The 21,344-nt window shown below is 39.0% G+C and overlaps 2 protein-coding genes across 10 annotated transcripts in view; one reads left to right on the top strand and one right to left on the bottom strand.

The window, feature by feature from the left end:
• Positions 1 to 21,344, top strand: part of UGGT2 (UDP-glucose glycoprotein glucosyltransferase 2) — a 274,442-nt gene that overhangs the window by 250,523 nt on the left and 2,575 nt on the right. For 5 of the 7 annotated variants that reach the window (XR_002518481.2, XR_002518480.2, XM_017951367.3 and 2 more), the window contains one exon: positions 9,489 to 9,721. Coding sequence is in view for 3 of the 7 variants with exons in the window: in XM_017951367.3 (XP_017806856.1) it covers positions 9,489 to 9,511 (23 nt within the window). In the remaining 4 variants the exon portion in view is untranslated. Of the gene's footprint in view, positions 1 to 9,488; positions 9,722 to 11,342; positions 14,322 to 21,344 lie in introns of those variants that run through there. The other 2 variants (XR_002518478.2, XR_002518477.2) reach the window with 2 other exon arrangements.
• Positions 16,252 to 21,344, bottom strand: part of DNAJC3 (DnaJ heat shock protein family (Hsp40) member C3) — a 121,910-nt gene continuing 116,817 nt past the window's right edge. For all 3 annotated transcript variants that reach the window (XM_009192098.4, XM_031655605.1, XM_021929725.2), the window contains one exon: positions 16,252 to 20,292. In XM_009192098.4, coding sequence (XP_009190362.3) covers positions 20,135 to 20,292 — 158 coding nt within the window. In that variant the 3' untranslated portion in view covers positions 16,252 to 20,134. The remainder of the gene's footprint in view (positions 20,293 to 21,344) is intronic.

The raw sequence follows: 21,344 nt of genomic DNA, 5'->3' as shown, positions 1-21,344 counted from the left end.
ATACAGGTTTTAAGTAGATATTATGTTTTCATTTTCCATGGGTTTATACTTAGTGAAATCACTGGGTCATATGGTAACTCTGTGTTTGAGCACTTGAGGAACTGTCAGACTATTTTCCAAAACCACTGGCTGTATTTTACATTTCCACCAGAGTTATATGAGGCTTCTAATCTCCCTACATCCTTGTCAATACCTTTTATGTCTTTTTGATTAAAAATATCATAGTGGCTGAGAAGTAGTATCTCACTGTGGTTTTGATTTGCATTTCCCTGATGGCAAATGATATTCACCATCTTATTGTGTGCTTATTGGCAGTCTGTATATCTTTTTTAGAGAACTATCTATTGAGATCCTTTGCCCATTTTTGAATTTTTCTTTTTGTTGTGTATTTGTAAGAGTTCTTTATATATTTTGATACAAGTACCTTACCAAGTGTGATTTATAAAATTTTCTCCCATTTTTTGTTGTCTTTTCATTTTCTCGATGATGTCCTTTGTGGTACAAATGTTAATATATTTTGATACTCAGGTTTTTTTGTCTTTCCTTGCTTGTGTTTTTGGTACTATAGCTAAGAAACTACATTTGGCCCTTTAACGACACAGGTTTGAACTGCACAGGTCCACCTATCTAGATTTTTTTCAACAAACATACTGGAAAATTTTTTGGATATTTGCAACAGTTTGAAAAAACTTGCAGAGGAACCATGTAACCTAGAAATATTGAAAAGACTAAAAAGCTAGGTATGTCATGAATGCTTAAAACATGTAGATACTAGTCTGTTTTATTATTTACTGTATAAAATATCCATAAGTCTATTATTAAAAGTTAAAATTGATAAATGTATGCACACAAACACAGACCATACATGGCATCATAGGCAGTTGAGAAATATAAACAAACATAAAATTAACTGTAGTACATACTATACTACTGTAATAATGTCGTAGCCACCTCCTGTTGCTGTTGCAGTGAGCTCAAGTAATGTGTCTGCTTAAAACACTAATCATCTCCACATGAGCAGTTCATATCGTGTTTAGTGCAATACCATAAAACTTGAATAATACCATGGGACCCAAATGAAGTCATGGATTATCACTGGTGATGCTGGAAGTGCTCCCAAAAAGCAAAGAAAAAAGCCATGATATTACAAGAAAAAGTTGAATTGCTTGATACGTACAGTAGACTGAGGTCTTCACATGTGATTATCCATTTCAAGATAAATGTATCCAGTGTAAGGACCATTGAAAAAAGAAATGAAAATTTTGTGAAGTTGGCACTGCAGCTATGTCAGCAGGCACCAAAACTTTACACTTCTTGCAAAATACCCATTTATCTCATATTTAAAATGCAGCTTTTATGTTGGTGCAGGATTACTATAAGAAAGGCTTACCTGTAGACTAATATAATTCAAGAAAAAGAAAAGTCATTATATGACAACTTAAAGCAAAAGTAAGGTGCAGGATCTAAAGCTGGAGAATTTAATGCCAGCAAAGGATGATGTGATAATTTTAGAATGAGGTTTGGTTTTTTAAAGTCAAGATAATAGGAGAGGCAGCTTCTGCCAACCAAGAGGCAGCAGACAAGTTCCCAGATGCCATTAAGAAAATCACCTGAGCAGCTTGGGTGGTGGGAGGAGGAGCGGCAGCAGCCAGGCAGCCCAGTAGCCCAGCTTTGCTAAGGGTCTCAGTGTGCTGCAGCCTGCAGGCACTTGGCACACACCCTCCCTGCTGCCAGGATGTCAAGAGGAAGGTCAACTCCACTGAAGGGGGCAGCAAAGGAGTAGCTCAAGAGTGGAGATCTTCACACTTGTCAGCTAAATCTGCCCCTGCAAAAGTGGAAACTAAGCCAAAAAAGGCAGCAGAAAGGGATAAATCTCCAGACAGAACGTGCAAACAAAAGGGAAAGGAGGAGCAAAGGGAAAACAGGCTGAAGTGGCTAACCGAGAAAGTAAAGAAGATTTGTCTGCAGAAAATGAAGAAACAAAACTGAGGAGAGTTCAGCTTCCAATGAAGCTAGAGAGAAAGAAGCCAACTCTGATTAATATCCTATACCATGTCTTATCAGTGGTTCCTGTCTCCCGTCTCCCTTCTCGTACAATCCAGAGGAATATTTTTATCAACTATTTTGTAAATGCAAGTTTTTTAGTAGCTCTGGAAACATTTTTAAGAAGGAAGGAATCCCACCTTATCCCATTTTTTAAGTGTAAATGCTTATTTTAAAAAGAGGTGAAATCATTCACCGGTTGTTTATTTTTTGGTACAACCAGAAAATAGTGTGAGATATTGAATTATAGGAGGCTTTGACTATCTTAGGTGTCAGGTTAACATTCCATAGATGGGGGGTTAGTTTTTATATCCTATAATACAAAGCATACTAACCAGCAATATGGAGTCACAGTCCTGTACTGAATGTCTTAAACATTTTAAATTACTTCTGTTCCCATGTTGTTTTTTAGTAGAATTGTTTCCTAAAGAAAACCACTCCATATTCATGGCTTTCCCTGTCTGAATTGTATGTACTCTGTAACATCTTTAGTTGTGATAGTCCTGTTTTTCCAATAACTTTGTGAATGTGCTGTGAATGAAAATTTGAGTATGTAGTGTACATACTATTCAGTTATGAATTGGTAGGACATATGCAACAGCTTAACAACATGTGAAGATACTGGCATGTGATAGCCTCTTAAGGAAATTTTGCCTCCAGATATTAAGCTGGAAAGTCACTAGAGTAACTTTTACAAAGAATTTGAAATACATGGTTTTTTAGATTTTTGGTACATATGTTAAGAATTGTGTACAAATTGAAATGTCTATGTGGTGATCCTCAACCCAACCAGTAAACTCTCAATTATGAAAGAAAAAAATCACTAAGGAGAAAAGATATCTGCCCCAACAGATTTTTAATGAAGATGGAAGTTCCCTGTTCGTAGAAAAAAAAAAAAAAATGCCACAAAGGACATTTATTAGTAAGGAAGAGAAATGAAAACCAAGATTTGAAACAGGAAGAGATAGGCTACCTCTTTTATTTTATACAAATGCAGTTGGTCTTAAGATCAGTATTGTTCTTATCTATAAAGCTGTTAACCCCCAAGCCTTGAAGGTAAAGATAATACTAGCTGCCAGTCTTTTAGTTGCACAACAGAATCTCTGGGCAACAAGAATCCTTTCTCTGCATTGGTTCCATCAATGCTTTTGTCCCTGGGGTCAGGAAGTATGTTGCCTGTAAGGGACTGCCTTTTAAAGTTCTTTTGATATTGGGCAATGCTCTCTGGCCACCCAGAACTCCATGAGCTCAACACTGAAGGTGTCAAAGGGGTCTATCGGCCCCCAAACTCAACATCTCTAATTCAGTCTCTAGATCAGGGTGTCATAAGGACCTTTAAGCCTCGTTACAGAAAGTACTCTTTGGAAAAGATTGTCAGTGCTGTGGAAGAGAACCCTGATAGAACCTGAAAGTCTGGAAGGATGATAATATTGAAAATACCATCATTGTTATAGAAAAAACCATGAAAGTTATCAAGCCCCAAGCCATAAATTCCTGCTGGAGAAAACTGTCCAGATGTTGTGCATGACTTCACAGGATTTACGACAAAGCTAACCAAGGAAATCATGAAAGAGATTGTGAATATGGCCAAAAAAAAAAAAAAAAAAAAGGGGGAGCTGAGGGTTTCAAGATACGGATTTCTTGAATAAATTAAATAGCTAGTAGACACCACACCAGAAGAATTAACAGAAGATGACTTGATGGAGATGAGTGCTTCTGAACCAGTGCCACACAATGAGGAAGAAGACATAGAAGCAGTTCCAGAAAACAAAGTGACATTAGACAATTGGCAGAAGAGTTCCAATTAAAGACTGCTTTTGCTTTTTATGACATGGATCCCTCTATGATATGGAGACTGAGACTAACACAAACAGCGGAAGAAGGATTGGTACCATATAGAAACGTTTTTAGAGAAATAACAAATCAGACAGAAATTACAAGGTATTTCTGTGAAGTTACACTGAGTGTGCCTGCCTCTCCTCCCTCCCCTTCTGCCTCCTCCACCTCTGCCACTTCTGCCACCAGAGACAAGAAGACCAAACTAACAACTCCTCTTCCTTAGCCTATGGAATGTGAAGACAGTGTGGATGATGACCTTTCTGATGACCCACTTCCATTTAATGAATAGTAAGGTATATTTTCTCATGATTTTCTTAACATTTTCTCTAGCTTCCTTTGTTGTAAGAATACAGTATAAAATACATATACAAAATATGTTAACTGTGTTAGCTGTTTATGTTATCTCTAAGGCTTCCAGTCAACAATAGGCTATTAGTAAAGTTTTTAAAGAGTCAAAAGTTATATGTAGATTTTCAGCTGTGCAAGGGTTTAGTGTCCGTTCCTAACTTCTGTGTTATTCAAGGGTCAACTGTATTACCCAATCCAATTCACAAAGATTTCCATATATGTTTTCTTCTAAGAGCTTTAGGTCTTACACTTAGATTTTTAAATCTATCTTTAGTTAATTTTTAAATATGGTATGAAGTAGGAGTCCAACTTCATTCTTTGGCGTGTGGCTATCTAGTTGTCCCAGCACAATTTGTTAGAGAGACTGTCATTTCCCCATTGAATGGTCTGAACACCCTTGTCAGAATCATTTGATCATATATGCAAGGATTTATTTCTGGGTTCTCTATTCCTTTAGTCTATATGTCTCTTTTTATTCCAGTACCATACTGTTTTAATTACTGTAGCTTTGTAGTAAGTTTTTAAATCAGTGAGTCCAATTCTTTTCTTTTCAAAATTGTTTTGGCTATTAAGGTCCTGCAAGATTTTATACGAATTTTAGGTTTTTCTATTTCTGCAAAAAGTGTCATTGGGGTTTTGATAGGGGTTGTGTCAAATATGTAGATCACTTTGAGCAGTACTGTCATCTGATGTTCTTTCTTCCTAACAACAAATATATAATGTTTTGCTAACACCAATTCTCCAATTCACTGGACACCAGCTGGATCTCCAGTAATTCATTTCAACTCTGACATTAACTCCTGGAGTTAACCTTCACACCCTGCAGCTTAAGGGCCCAGGCTGCAAGACTGCCCCATTTCAGATACCAACTGTAAATATGATACCCAGGCTACCCATATTCCTGCCTGACCAGCTACAGTTCCTTAAGCTACAAAGTCGAGTTGCTGAATTGAGATCTTTTTTCTTTTTCAATGTTAGTGTTTACAGCTGTAAGTTTCCCTGATTACATTTTTATTGCATCCCGTAAATTTGCTTGTGTGTTTAATGACTCATGCCTTTCTTCAAATTTGGACTTTTTTTTTTTCACTGTGTTTTTGTTTGTTTGTTTGTTTTTGTTTTAAATAATGTACCTCTTTCCCCCTTACCTCTGTTCTCTCTGTCCAGGATTCTAACTAGTTGGATTTTTATACCTCTTGGTTCAATCCTATACAATTTTTATGTACTTTTTAATTGTGATTTAAAAAAAAAAAAAAAACACGTAACAAGAATTACTATCTTAACGATTTTTAAGTTCAGTAATGTTAAGTATATTCACATTGTTTTGGAATAGATCTCCAGAGCTTTTTCGTGTTGCAAATCTGAAACTTTATACTCATTAACAGTTCCCCTTCCCCCTCTCTCCCTAGCCCCTGGCAAACATCATTCTACTCTCTATGAATTTGATTACTCTAGATACTTTATGTAAGTGGGATAATATAGTATTTATTTTTTTGTGACTGACTGATTTCACTCAGCATAATATTGTCAAGATTTATTCATGTTGTAACATATGACAGGATTTCCTTCCCTTTTAAGAGACTGAATAAAATTCCATAGTATACATATATATTACCACATTTTGTTTACCCATTCATCTATCGATGGACATTTGGTTTGCTTTCACCTTTTGGCTACTGTGAATAATGCAGCTGTGGACATGTGTGTGTATATCTCTTTGATACCCCGCTTTCCATTATTTTGGATATATATATCCAGAAATAGGATTGCCAAATCATATGAATTTTTTTTTTTTTTTTGAGACGGAGTCTCGCTCTGTCGCCCAGGCTGGAGTGCAGTGGCGCGATCTCGGCTCACTGCAAGCTCTGCCTCCCGGGTTCACGCCATTCTCCTGCCTCAGCCTCGGGAGTACAGGCACCCGCCACCTCGCCCAGCTAATTTTTTGTATTTTTTAGTAGAGACGGGGTTTCACCGTGTTAGCCAGGATGGTCTCGATCTCCTGACCTTGTGATCCGCCCGTCTCGGCCTCCCAAAGTGCTGGGATTACAGGCTTGAGCCACCGCGCCCGGCCAAATCATATGAATTTTTAATGAACCTCTATTTTTCATAGCAGTTGCATTATTTTACAATCCCATCAGCAGTGCAAAAGAGTTCCAATTTCTCCATATCCTCACCAACACTTCTTATTTTCTGTTTTTTTTTTTTTAATATAGCAGTCATACTAATGGATCTAAAGTGATAATTTCATTGTAGTTTTGTTATGCGTTTCTGTGATGATTAGTGATATTGAGCATCTTTTCTTATGTTTGCTATTTATCATCTTTGAAGAAATGTATATTCAAGTTCTTTGCCCATTTTTTAATCAAGTTATTTTTTGTTTTTGAGTTGCAGAGTTTCTTTACATATTGTGGATATTAATCGCTTATCAGATATATTATTTGCATATATTTTCTCTGATTTGCTAGGTTGCCTTTCCACTCTGTTCATTGTGTCATTTGATGCACAAAGGTTTTTAGGTTTAATATAATCCCATCTATCTATTTTTGCTTTTATTATATTTTTGGTGTCATATGTAAGAAGTCATTGCTATGTCAGTGTCATGAAGATTTTTCCCTATGTCTTCCTCAGGAGTTTTATAATTTCAGGTCTTATATTTAGGTTTTTAATTGTTAATTTTCATATGTCATGTAAGATAGGAGTCCAGCTTTATTCTTTTGTGTATGGATATCCAGTTTGCCCAACTCCATTTTTGAAGGAGACTTATTTTCCCACTGAGTATTCTTGGCATTCTTATCAAAGATGAATTGATCACATACACAAGAGTTTATTTCTGGACTCTCTATTCCATTGGGCTGTTTGTCTTTATGCCAGCACCATACTGTTTTCATTACTGAAGCTTTGTAATATGTTATAAAATCAGGCAATGTGAATCTGCCAACTTCATTCTTCTTTTTCAGAATTATTTTCATCATCCCTTGTGATTCTGTATGAATTTCAGGATGACTTTTCCTGTTTCTGTAAAAAGCATCATTGGCGTTTTTATAGGGATTTTGTTGAATCTGAGTCTGTAGATTGCTTTGGGTAGTATATACATCTTAATATTAAACTTCCAGTTCATGAACATGGAATGTCTTTCCATTTATTTATGTCGTCTTGCATTCATCTCAGCATTTTTCGTTATTTTCAGTAAACACGTTCCACCTCCTAGGTTTATTCCTAATTATTTTGATCCTTTTGATGCTACTGTAAATAGAACTGTCTTCTTAGTCCTATAGATCTTTTGTACTCACATTTTCTCTTGCATATTTTTTCCTTTCATTTGTATTCTGAGAAAATTCTTTGGCATTATCTTCAATCTTTCTATTCATTTATTTTAGAGGGGTAATCACTTCTTAATTTCTAACAGATCTTTCTTTTCCCTGCTTGCTTCTTTTTAATTTCATTTTGTTCTTGTTTTATGGTTTCACTTTTTCTAATATCCCCTGAAATACCAATTAGAACTGTTTTGCATATTCCTTTGGTTCTTTTCAGGTCCTTTTTGTTTATGTTGTTTTATGTATTCATCTTGGCCCTTTTTTCTTCCTCAGAAACCTGGAGATCTTTGGCTGTTCATGTATATTTAAGAATGAAATATTAGATTGATCAATATAATAACTGGTGTGGGTTTCCTTTGCCAGGGTTTAAATGTGCTTCTTTCTCTGATAGGCTTCCCCAGATGGGAGGGTTAATTACTAACCCATGGTGTACAACTGGCAGGCCTCCTTCTAGGTGTATGGTCATGGAACAGATCAAAGCCCATCCTATACACCACCCCAAAAGCCCAAATGAGGGCGCTTCACTTAAGAGCAGACACCCATATAAAAATACCTCTTTACGGCCGGACACGGTGGCTCATGTCTGTAATCCCAGCACTTTGGGGGGCCAAGGCGATGGATCATCTGAGGTCAGGAGTTCGAGACCAGCCTGACCAACATGGAGAAACCCCGTCTCTACTAAACATACAAAATTAGCCGGGAGTGGTGGTGCATGCCTGTAATCCCAGCTACTCGGGAGGCTGAGGCAGGAGAATTGCTTGAACCCAGGAGGCGGAGGTTGCAGTGAGCCGAGATCAAGCCATTACACTCCAGTCTGGGCAACGAGTGAAACTCCATCTCCAAAAAAAAAAAAACATCCTGTTTCCCCCTCTCTCCCACCCTTTATTTCTCCCTCTTTGTCTCTCTCTGAGAATTGTTCAATTTTCTTTCAAGAACAGACTTCCACTTTTTATCTTAGAATAGATGCCAGGGTGTTAGTTTCTGTCTTAGATTCAGAAGAATGAGAGTGGGGAGCTGACAGGCACAGATTTTCCACACAGTCCTTCACTGAATTGCTTCACTGTGTGACTCACTATCCACTGGTGTTTGTTAGTAACCTCTCCCAGACTCCTCCATCAGGAAAGCCAAGTCATCGTTTCAGCTGTGTATTGTGGGATGAAGTTGTTTCATGCAGTCTATCCCTGTTTCCCATTTCTTGAAATTCATTGATAACTTTGCCCCAACAGTGTCTTGTAACCACTTCCCTCATTCTCATTATTGTTTTTCCTTTTTATATTTATTATCTTTCCAGTAGAATTTAGTGAAGAAACATAGTCTGACATCTTGAACTGTGGAACAGCATGCATTTAAATTATATTTTAATTAATTTCTGCCTGAAAATACTGAGTTCTCAGTGATTTACGTCAGTTGGTATGTGACAGCTCAGTGATTCAGAAGAGACCATTTTGCTCTCTAAGAGTCTTCATCAGAATTGTGCTTGCATTTATGTAGTACTTACGTCTGTGTCAGAGTGCGGTGTCCTCCCATCTTAGATGACGACTATATATTAATATGTCCTCTGCTTTCTGTTGTTCCATTACATTAAGGGTAGAATACTATATTCACAGTGAATAATCTGTTAGTATTCTTGAAGACCTCTTATCTGCCAGGCAGGATGCTAGATCCTAAAGATAACAAAGATAAGTAAGGTATGTTCCTTGTCCTCATAGACCCATGGGAGCTCACATTCTAGGTGGGTAGAAAGACCAGTAGTTATGAGACAATTTAATAGACATCACAGTGTACAAAGAGCTATTCTCGTGTTGCATAATGAAGCATATAGGTACTGAACTAGCAAATAAAGGATCCTCAGTCAATACCGGTGCTTCCTCATCATACGTAAGTTAATATTTAAGATAATTTTATGTTTAAGATGCCAGGAGCTAAATAAACTTTTCTCCCCTACAGTTTTGACACATGATGAACTCTAGCACTGGTTTATATGAGAAGGAAGGCGAAAGCATGACAGGAAACCTGACGCCTGCTGGGGAAGTGTGGAGCCCCTGCTGAGACGATTTGGAAGTCTCATGAAGATCAGTGACATATTCTTTAATTTTAAAAATTTGTAATTATTTAAAACAGGTATTTAATGTATTGAATAAGTTTAAGTTATATAATAAACGACCATTGAGTATTTAAAACCTGATTGTTCCTTTTTCCTGATTACCAAAGTTTGATGTTTTGCCAGATAGCCCAGGTACTGGACTAGCTGGTGTTTATCAAAGTATAGCCTTTTATATCTAGTTTTATGTGCATCCACATTTCCTTATTCACAAAATGCATTTAAAATTACAGAAATGCATTTAGGCTGGTGCAGTGGCTCACACCTGTAATCCCAGCACTTTAGGAGGCCAAGACAGGTGGATCACCTGAGTTCAGGAGTTCAAGACCAGCCTGGCCAACACGGCAGAACCCCGTCTCTACGAAAAATACAAAAAATTAGCTGGGTGTGGTGGTGGGCACCTGTAATCCCAGCTACTTGGGAGGATAAGGCAGGAGAATTGTTTGAATCCGGGAGGCGGGGGTTTCAGTGAGCCGATATTGCGCCATTGCACTCAAGCCTGGGTGACAGAGTAAGACTGTCTCAAAAAATAATATAAATAATAAAATTACAGAAATGCATTTAAAATTACAGAAACCTATTTTTTTGTATTTTTTCCTTCTGAGACAATAATAATAATAAAGCCTATTTGTACCTTAACTGGTGTTTTAAAATGGAAGTAATATTGTTGCGTGGTAATCATTTATCTTAAACAATGTTTTAATCTTATTGCGGTATTTGGATGTTCTAATGTTTCTAATTTTATGTCATAAAAATTATTTATGGGCATGTGGGATATATGTGTATTCTCTTTTTAAAAGGACTAGGTACTTTTATGAGAACTAGTTGAGGATGTAAACAGTTTGTTTTTCTGATGTGTATTAATAATAGATTAATAATAGGAAATGTTTAAAAACTATCCAACTATTCTAAAATCATAGGATCATGGGACTGGAAGAGAACTCAGTACCATTTGGACCTCATCCTGTGGAGAGTCTGATTCATTAGGTGTAAAGCCAGCTTGGTAAATCATGATTGTTTAAAAAGCTCTCCAGATGGTTCTGTAATTAGATAAGTTTGAGAAGCATTTAACAGAATTGGGCCCCCAGCTAGTGTGCCAGCCCCTATTCTAAGGCCCTGCCTGTAAAGCTGAGCCTCAGGCCATCTTGGAAGTTCTGGGACAACAGGGAACTCTCTACCTCTAGAGACAGGCTGGTCCGTCTTTGGACAGCTCTGTACACACAGTTCCATCATGAGCCAGAAGCTCACTCCTGTGAGCTCTTCAGAACAAGGCTAATCCTTCTGTATTTGACAGAACAGCCCATAGAGTTAAACATCAGCTCCATTCATTCCTAATAAGAGAGCACCTGCCTCGCCCTCTCGCAGTCATCTCCCTTTGTTACTTGTTCGTGTTTGTCTGTGTTAAAATGGGGTGCACCATTTATGGCCTGCTCTGGTGGAACTAGGTTATTCCTGTGAGTTCGGAGTATCCTATAGGGTACACTCAGAGGCTGGAGCAGTAAGTGGTCCTGGGGCGGCCAACGTAATGGTGCTCTCTGGCTCACTCCTCTTGGGAGTCAGCTGTAGCTGGGGATTGGTGAGAGGTGAGACTGTGTAAGGTTCTAGGCCAGATGCTCCACCCAGCTACCCAGAGGTCTGCTGCGGTGGCTGGGGTGCAAACCCCGACTATAAGATGGTGCTTTGTTTTCCTTTGTTACCAGCCTGTCTTCACTTCTGTGAGAATCTTATAGAAAGGATGATCAGCTGGGCAGAGACACCGGATTCCTACTTTTATTACCTACGATGGCCTTCTCCAGTATTCTAGATCCCATCTTTTCATGGAGTATGAAGCTAAAATTACAGAACAGTGTAAAGAGTCTTGATGCCCCCCTCGCTGTTTGTATCTTATGATCTGAGTGGACAATTTACACCAATTTACATGTTTCATTTCCAGGTGAGTGATATGTTATACCAGAAAATCCAGATTTATAAATAAGGTATTTCTTTACAGTGAAATGTTTTAATTAAATGGCTTGTTTTAAAAGTGCTGTTATGTCAAGAGCTCTCATGCATACCAACTGCTGTGCCATACAAAAATGCACCCTCCTCAGGGACATTACATAACTGAACCATAGGTCTTGCCTTGAGTATTTGGTAACACTTGGAGAGAAAGCCATTCAGTTCCCTTATCCTGGAAATGCTGAACAAATATAGTCCAACGGCTTTCATGGTATATTCAGGATCCTTAATTCTGGTTCTCAGCTGCAGGCCCCTATGTCAAGTTTTAACAAACATTAAATCGTGGAAGTAGTGGAGGTCAGCGGGATGGAGGGGAACTAGTTTCTAACTATGAGAAGTGATAAATGCCTTCTCTTTCTGCCTTCTTAGAAAAAAGTGTCAGAACAGCGTATCTAAGCTCAGAATGAGAAGCATTTGTGCTTGACCCACAGTGGCATGTGAGCTTTACGTAGAAAGTAGACCCAGAATCTGAGCATGAAGACGGCCCAAAGTCGGCATGCCACCTCCAACGCTTAGGTCCAAAAGGTTTTATTTTGGAAGTGCCTGTCATTTGGCTCCAGTCACCCTCAAGCTCCTAGAGAACAACATAGCTCCTAGAAGGATAGCATCAAATACTTCTAAAGGCATCTCAAGCCATGTCAGCCTGGTGTTATAAAATCAGGCTTTTAATATTAAACATGTAGTCTGACACAAGTGGGACCTGCCCGCAGAACTGCTTGTTGCTGTGTGCCAGGTCCTGACTCCAGCACCTGAGAAGCAACCAGACAATAAACTGCCACTGCCCAGAAGAGGCTCCAGGGACCCAACAGAATACTTTCAGGGCAGGAGGTACAGGGCAAGTCAGATGAACACGTGGATCATGTGTCCCAGATCCAGAGTTTCAGAGAAGTAAAAGGTGCTGATGGGCCCACGCTCAAACCAACAAGCAGAAGTTATGACCCAGCCATTGTCTTGCCCACTTCTGTTACTTGACTTCATAGACTGAAGGGGCTCCACTCACTTCCAAAGACCCAGATGATTGGTTAAAATCTCACCTTTGGTGGCAAAGTGAGAAAGAGGAAACATGATGGTCCAGGGCTTTGATGGCCAAAATTACAGGTAACTTTGTAAGTTAGAGGGGCTTGGTCAGGTGTGTAAGCCCATCCTAGAACTACTCTTTTTTAGAAGTCTTCAAGTGTTATGGTAATGTGACAGCTGTTCCCCATTTTCTGTTTGTTAACCCCATTTACCAAATACAAACTTCTATTTTCTGAGAAATTCTAAGGGAAAGCCTCTAGACTTAGAACTAGTAACACCTCTGTTTTAAAGATCTCTGATTTGGAAAATAATCTTGTCCTCTACGGTGCATAATTACTTGAAGTGAAGAAGTTTACTTCAGTCATGTAGATCTGCTCAACTATGTAAAGTTTGCATCCTACCTGATGCGATTTTACTTTAAAAACGAAAGGTTTTTATTAGAATTGAAGAAAAATTACTCAGATTTTAAAGATGGGCTTCAAACCAAGACATTATTTGAATGACAAGGGTTCCAGATCAACCTTATGTTTCATTTAACATTTTCAGGAAAAGGAGAGGAGGAATAATGATGGTAGTACCTTTATTGGGTAAGATGAACGTTGAAATAAATAGAACTAATCCTGTAGTAGAGCGTCTAGTCTAGAGCATCAGATTGAAACTGCTCTCCATACAAATGTCCTGTCACAGACCTCTGCTGTGTTTGTCTTCCTTACACTGCTGGTAGCATTTCCTGTTTCCCCACGTCTGCTTCCACCAGAAAACGATTTCTAGAAAGTTTCATCTAAATAAGGCCAGTAATATAGTAGGTCTCTCTGCCCTGAACAGATTGAACAAATATTTCAACAATTTAACAAATAATTTAAGTACCTACTGTGTGCCAAGCTATCCTCTTTAGGTTATTAGACAGTATAAATGACAGACATTAATATCCAAATGAAAATGTTGTGAAGGGCAAGTGTCAAGACAGACCTAACAAGTAACATTTTAGGATGAAACCTGAAGTAAGAGTTAGTGCTAGCCAGGCAAGAAAGAATAGTATGGAAGGAGTTTTGTTCATTTGAGGACTGAAAGAAAGCCCATGAGGTTGGAGCCTGGATGACAAGGCAAGTGAGTTTATGAACCATGTGGAGAGCTTTTGTGATTGGATCTTCAAGCGCAGTGAAGGGCTAACATCCATTCATATAAATCATAAACTGCTCAGTGAATATTTTTATGCCTGCATTGTTTCCTAATACTTAACAGCAGTAGCAACTTTTTGGACAGAAGCTCTAGATTTGCTAATGCTGCTTTTTTTTCATTGTACGATGTCCATAATGAATTTCCTCTGATCTGAGGCCCTGTCCTACAGGGAGAGCCCTCCCTTCATTCCACAATTGCTTAATGTTTGCATTCAGTAGGAGGAATAGATGCTATTTTGTTTGCACAAACAACTGTAGAATGAACTCTTTCCACTTTAACTTGAGATAACAAAGCCACAAACATTGCAGGAAACAAAATAGTGCAACGGGTGGTATATATGAAGTGACAGGGCATTTAAAATCCTAAGAAAATTTGACACAGTGAAATGTACATAATTTGTTAAAAGAATTATCCCTTTTGAGATGGAATCTCACTGTCGCCCAGGCTGGAGTGTAGTGGCACAATCTTAGCTCACTGCAACCTCCGCCTCCCAGGTTCAAGCAATTCTCCTGCCTCAGCCTCTGAAGTAGCTGAGACTACAGGCGCCCCCCACCACGTCCGGCTAATTTTTTGTATTTTTAGTAGAGACGGGGTTTCATCATGTTGGCCAGGCTGGTCTTGAACTCCTGACCTCAGGTGATCCGCCCACCTTGGCCTCCCAAAGTTCTGGGATCACATGCCCAGCCCAAGATTTATCCTTTTAACAGATATTTTAGAGAGGATTTTTCCTTCTTATACTGGTTTCCCTAACTAGATGTAATTTTGCTCCTAAGTATGAAGATGCTTTATCTCTAAAGAATTATCCTTTTAAAAGATACTTTAGAGATAAAGCATCTTCATACTTAGGAGCAAAACTACATGTAGTTAGGGAAACCTGTAAGAAGGAAAAATCCTTTTTAACCATACCTACAAATGGCACACCATACTCAAAGATATACCTATACAAATCTCCTGTAATAACAAGGAAGTACATAAATAACAAGAAGACTTAGAGCAGTTGGAATCCACTCACAAATGCTGCAAGCAGTGGTTACTCCCTTATGCTTTTTAAATATGTTCAATTCTGGTTTCCTCAGACCTTGGCACTAATGTTCCCAGTGGCCCTTCCCAGCCACGGCAGCCCAGTCCCTGGGAGTTATCTGTCCGAGTGATGCTTATCCCAGTAGACTCAGTTGATCAGGAAAAACAGACCTGAGTGAAGGCTGGAAATGTGTTCAAAATAGACATGCAAGCTGAGTTGTCTCCTGTATGCTTCGTTAGAAACAGAATCCTAGTATAAAGCAATAAATTAATATGCATATTAAGCTCTTGTTTATCATCGAAGCATTCCCAAAGGATTTGCTCAGCATAAAAGGATTTGCAGAGTTCAGGGTCTCTGAGGTGTGAACTGTAAGCTGGCATTAAGATTAAAATGAATTTTTTTTTTTTCTTAAAGATCATGAAGCACTGATTTGGGCCTGGAGGTAGGGAGGGAGCGGGCTTGGTGCCTGCTCAGTGAGAGCTCGAGGCTCTGGATCTCCCTTCTTGCAGTTTCCCTGCAGCTCTCATGCCTGCTGCACCTGTTCATGCTGTTTATCTTCATACTCAGACTGGCTGTTCATATATTGCCACAATGTCATGAGGATTAAGAATTTGGAAGCTTTGGCCAGGCGCAGTGGCTCACGCCTGTAATCCCAGCACTTTGGGAGGTCAAGGCAGGTGGATCACGAGGTCAGGAATCCAAGACCAGCCTGGCCAAGATGGTGATACCCCGTCTCTACTAAAAATACAAAAAAATTAGCCAGGCATGGTAGTGGGCGCCTATAATCCCAGCTACTTGGGAGGCTGTGGCAGAGAATTGTTTGAACCTGGGAGGCGGAGCTTGCATTGAGCTGAGATCATGCCACTGCACTCCAGCCTGGGCAACAGAGCGAGACTCCGTCTCAAAAAAAAAAAAAGCTTTGAGCTTTCTGGAAAAGTTCTATATACATTTACACATTGTAGCTCTCCTTGGATCTTAAGCTATGCAGAATACATTAACTGAGAAGACAGTTCCTTCTGTTTGTAGCTGGAAATTTGAGATAGGCTATAGTGTCCTCCCTCCCAACTTAGGACCTTAACAGAAACGTACAAATGGGGTATGAAAGAGAAAATGTTCAGACAAAGCCAATTTTAAGTTACATTTTAATAGTACTGAAATGGAAGAATTGTCCACTTTTTAAGTCCTCAGTTGTCCTAGGACTTTTGAGGGTTAAGAGGTTTTAACCCTTTCTGCTTTGTGTGTTCTGACCTTCCCTGTCAGCTTGTGTAAAGGAAGAGCCCTTTTGTCACCTCAGTCACTGATTTTGCATGAAGCAAAGTTGGAAATACTTTTCTTAAGGTGGACTTTCTTAGAATTTTATATTCAAGAACAAAAATGAATCAAAAGCATGGAAATACTGATATGACCATAAATATTTTTATTAAATGTGAAAATACAAGGGCATAAAAATAGTACCCATATTTGTAGACATGTCTGAGACCCATTTCAAATATTAGGTTCCTTTTTTATTTATTAAAACACTACATTGAGATGGATTAAGTTACTTAGTCTTTTCTCATTCAAAACAAACTAAAACCTCATGGTAAGAGTAATATTTTCACAAACATCTCCAATGTTTACCTCCTCCTTGCTTGGCTTTCCACTGCAGGTAAGTGTTTCAGCCACAGACAAGTGCAACAAAACCGGTTACTATACACAAAGCCACGCAGTGGCTAATTTTACTCTTAAATCATTCAGCAAATGAGATCTTCTGTAAACAAAAAGAAAAAACCCCAAATAATCCCACCTCTTAACGTCATTTGAAATTACAGGATAAACTGCCACTAACAAAAAAGGAATGATCTGATTTAGAAAAAGGATATTAGTTGTTGGCAAATTAACATTTGCCTTCTTCCTTTATAAATTTGGAAAAGTCAACTACATTCAACAAAGTTGCATGAACTTCTCTAGGTTATACCATTGCCGTGTGCTCGATGAAAACTTTGCAACGCCCATCACCAGGGCCCTGTGTCTGTAACCTCACCAGGGAGCCATTTTATGTAGTTTTTTCATGGTAAATGTCAAAGACAACTTCTGATCCATTTAAAGGTGAAATTTTTCATCATCCATGGTGAGTAGAAAATGGTATCAATTTCAAATTGTGGTTTTATTGGCTACCTTTTTTACAGTTATGTTTTCTCCTAAACCATGGGTAGTTTTAAAATTCCATCATCAGGGCAACAAAAATTTGTTTTCATACCAATACTTTAAAAAAGATTTTTAATACTGACTAAAGACATTGTAGAATTAGTAGTATGTTACATCCGATTCACATTAGTAAGCTGTCGAGATTTTTTTCAAGTTTTCATCTATTCATGGTAAGACAGCACAAACTTTCAGAACTGAGGAATGGGTTAAATTTTGTCTCCCGTTTTGGAAACTTTTCACAGTGCTTCTAGACTGATATGTCTATTACTTCCTGCTGGGCAAAATATCCACAAAGTACAGACCCCTGATAACTCCACCCATGGAGCTCACCAAAAAGGAAAGAAGAGCAGAATATAACAGAGCTATGGCTAGGGTACCCCTCTCTGATTTCACTTTTCCTGAAAGAGCCATAGAGGTTGCCTGATGGCCGGGCGCGGTGGCTCATGCCTGTAATCCCACCACTCTGGGAGGCCAAGGTGGGCAGATCACAAGGTCAGGAGATCAAGACCATCCTGGCTAACACAGTGAAACCCTGTTTCTACTAAAAATACAAAAATTAGGCATGGTGGTGCACGCCTGTAGTCCCAGCTACTTGGAGGCTGAGGCAGGAGAATCACTTGAACCCGGGAGGCGTCCCTGCACTCCAGCCTGGGCAACAGAGCAAGACTCTTGTCTGAAAAAAAAAAAAGTTTACCTGGCACCTGCAGTCCCCAAGGGAAAATGAAAGTAGTACGGTTTTACAATGGCTAATGATACCCCACAGTCAGGCAAGGGGAGTGACTATCTCTTTAACATCCAGGCTGCTGCTCAGTCACCGTTTAGGGGAAGCAGGGAATGACTGTCTTTCCATTTGGGTGGACACCAGAAAATTGCCAATGGCCATCAAGGCTGAAACTCAACAGTTGTTACTTTCTTCATGAATCAGCAAAACAACAGATTGCAGAGAATTCATTTCCCTCCATGGCACTGGTATGTGGCACCAGAGCTGCTTCTCTCTCTTCACTGAAAACAGGCAAGTAACTCTGCACCTCAGTTAAGATGACTAACTTAAATCCATGACAAGAATTTAGAAACTGAAACTATGGTTGTTACAGGCGGAGAAAAAATGAAAATGCAAACAAGCCTCTGGGCAGCGGGTGGGAGGTGGCCAGGCCCGGGACACGTCTCCTGTGCAGCCCTTGACCCCTTGTTGGCAACTGTCGTGCTCTCCAAGTGGAGGGCAAGTGATTTGATATTTCCTTTTTTTCTGATTCTATATGAAAATTCTTTTCAAAGTAGGTAAAAGCCATCACTATATTTCAAAGAGGTCAGTGACATATACAAAAGGAAAGAGATTGAAAAAGATATTGCTGACATAGCCAGTAGTGAGATTACTAATAGACAGAAATGCCTTGGAAATTATTTTTACACTGGCTTGAATCGAAACATTGAAGCAAAATGAAAGCTGCAAGGTGTTCACTAGTTTTCCAAATGCACTGTCAAGTTTATTGGTAAGAAATAGACTCCTAAATAGATGCAGAAAGCACTTAAATGTTTTGCTCAATTCAACTATGTGGTTTTTGTCTCCCAGTTAAAAGTTTGTCCATGTATATTTCAGGATAAGACTACGGATGAAAACGGTTTGTGCTTTGCTGTTACGGATGTCTGTGGTCAGGATGCCTCCCACAGTGAATTAAAATGCTTGATTTCATTAAAAAAATTAGACCCTTTAATGGTTAAAACACTTCAAAATGCTTTGAGGCAGAAACAAAACCTTTCCAGAATAAAGGTAGCAATTCCTATCTAAAGTAATTCCCTCAGCTTTCAAATGCAGCATCAAGAGTTCCATAAATATTCAATATTCTTGATTAAAGTAACATTTTTTAGGGGAAAAGCATTCAGTATACAAAGACTGAATAGTTCACTTCTTAAACAGTATCTTCTTAAAAGGTAAGAAGAATGTATCTCAAGAGGAGATGTCATCTTATTAAATGAAACAACAGTGGAAATACAGCCAGACCTGACTAAACTTGCAAGCCTGTATTTTCTTGTAGGCAGGAGAACATCAGAGGCATCAAGATCTGGTAGAAGGGCAGGCCTACTGTTTAACACATACCAGCAGACAAGTCCCATGTGGGAGGCACCAGAGACCTTTAAGATAAGGTCAAGCCTTGGTATAAGAGAAGGAGAAGCTGCCAACTGTCTTTACTTAAAAGTGGGAACCATGGCATTCTGTATTTATTTATGTTGACTGTGCAACGTTACGTTTCTAAGCCAGTCTTGTTACATGAAATTCTCTATAAAAACTCACAACTTCAGTTGTTTAAAAAGTATTTCAATCTGCACTTCAGCAATATTATTTTAAATACCACCGCTATTTTATCTGAACCTATTTGACCCATAACTTTTCATTTGTTGTGTTTAATATTAAAAGGGTCCATAGGAATTTATAGATTCAAGTTTCAGTATTCTTCAGGTACTGAACCAAAAAAAAAAATGTACATTTAACATTAATCCAAAGTCTAAGCCTGGATATATTACCATTTGGTGCCAGGGTTCCTAAAAGATGGTCTCTTGCTCCTTCGGTGACAGCCATGTTGACAGACCACAGAGGTGTAAACACATGCACACTAAAGCTTTCACAGCTACTCACAAGTGACTAGACCACATCGAAGCACAGCTCAAAAACGTTCATGCTCTCTGTAAGAATACTAACCATTCTCATGAAGATGACAGCTCCTTCTTACATTTGTAGGCACAGACTTACTCTGCAAGGCTGTGAAGAGAAGAATCTCAGCTCCAGTGTAGAAAAATACAGAATACGTGAGCACGTCCACAGGTGAGCCTGCCTCAGACCACTTCCTCCACACAGCATAAAACAGATGCAGGCTGCTCTGTCAGAAATAGAACCATTCCTTGCCTCCCTGCCGTTGCAAACCCATTAACCATAAATCTAACAGGGATAAGAACAGATTTTTTTCCTATTAAAGCAACTCTTTGGTCATGGACAAACAAAGATTTGAATTCTTTTTTCATTAGGGTCCCGGAGGAAGATTTCTTTGTTTTTAATCTTTAAAAAAATTAAGGAAGAAGAGCAGAAAAACAGTTGGTTTAATTGAAGTGGAATTTAAATCGAAACGGTCCGCCTGAGCTGAAGGGATTGAAGCCTTGCCATGAGTTCCAGCTTCTGTGGAAAGGGTTGCCACCGCCTCCTTGCTGGCTCTCTGCATCCAAGGGATCTTCTCCGTCATCGAACTTCTTTCTCATTTCTAGAAAGAAATCAGAAAATTAAGATCCAGATAATATCTAAGGTATAGGGGTAGGGGGAATGTTTTCTTTGGGCAAAGGAGGGTGGATGGGCTTGAGGAGCTACTTACTTTTCAGTTACTGAGAGTTGTGCCTGACATTCAAACCCAGGCTCTCCCATTCCCACCCAGAAGAAACAGACTAGAGAAATTCACCACAAAGAGGATGAGGTTCAGGCCCCTAAATCTCACTCCAGAAGCAGCTACCTAAGCTTGGTAACTACCCAGTGAAATTATCTGGAAAAAAATAATTCAAGAAAAAGAAACTTCCAAAGGTCTACACTTCCACTGAAACAGGCAGCTCACTACCCTAAGCCCCAAAATGAAGTCTGTAAGGCAATGACCTCAACAAGCGTCTAATGAGCATTCTCGAGACTCAGTTTAATCCAAACAGCACTAAGGCTCCTCAGACATGAGGGGAGAGGGGCCTCCATAACATCCAACTCCAGGAGACTCACCTTTCCCTCCCATGCGATTGGTGCCCCCACAGCGGGGCCTCTGAGCCCTGAGCAGAAAGAGACCAATGCAGAGACATGGGAGAAGGCAATAGAGAGGAATATTGCAGGGATAGAAAGAAAGCGCTCTTGTCCTCAGAGCCATTAGAAAAACCCTGGAAGACAACCTAGGCAAATACTATTCAGGACACAGGCATGGGCAAAGATTGCTTTTGGCGTTTCCATCATGAAATTGCAACAAAAGCAAAAATTGACAAATGAGATCTAATTAAACTAAAGAGCTTCTGCACAGCAAAAGAAACTATCAACAGAATAAACAGACAACCTACAGAATGGAAGAAAATTTTTGCAAACTATGCAACTGACAAAGGTCTAGGAGGAACTGAAATGTACAAGAAAACAACTCCATTAAAAAGGGAGCAAAGGACATGAGCAGACACTTCTCAAAAGAAGACATATATGTGGCCAACCATCATATGAAAACAAGCTCAACATCACTGATCATTAGAGCAAATAATTAGATCATTATTGCAAATAAAAAATGGCTATTAAAAAGTTAAA

Source organism: Papio anubis, chromosome 15, assembly GCF_008728515.1.
Source record: "Papio anubis isolate 15944 chromosome 15, Panubis1.0, whole genome shotgun sequence".
NCBI classification, from domain to species: Eukaryota; Metazoa; Chordata; class Mammalia; order Primates; family Cercopithecidae; genus Papio; species Papio anubis.
Note: the sequence above shows the minus strand (reverse complement) of the source record. Positions and strands in the feature narration are given on the sequence as shown.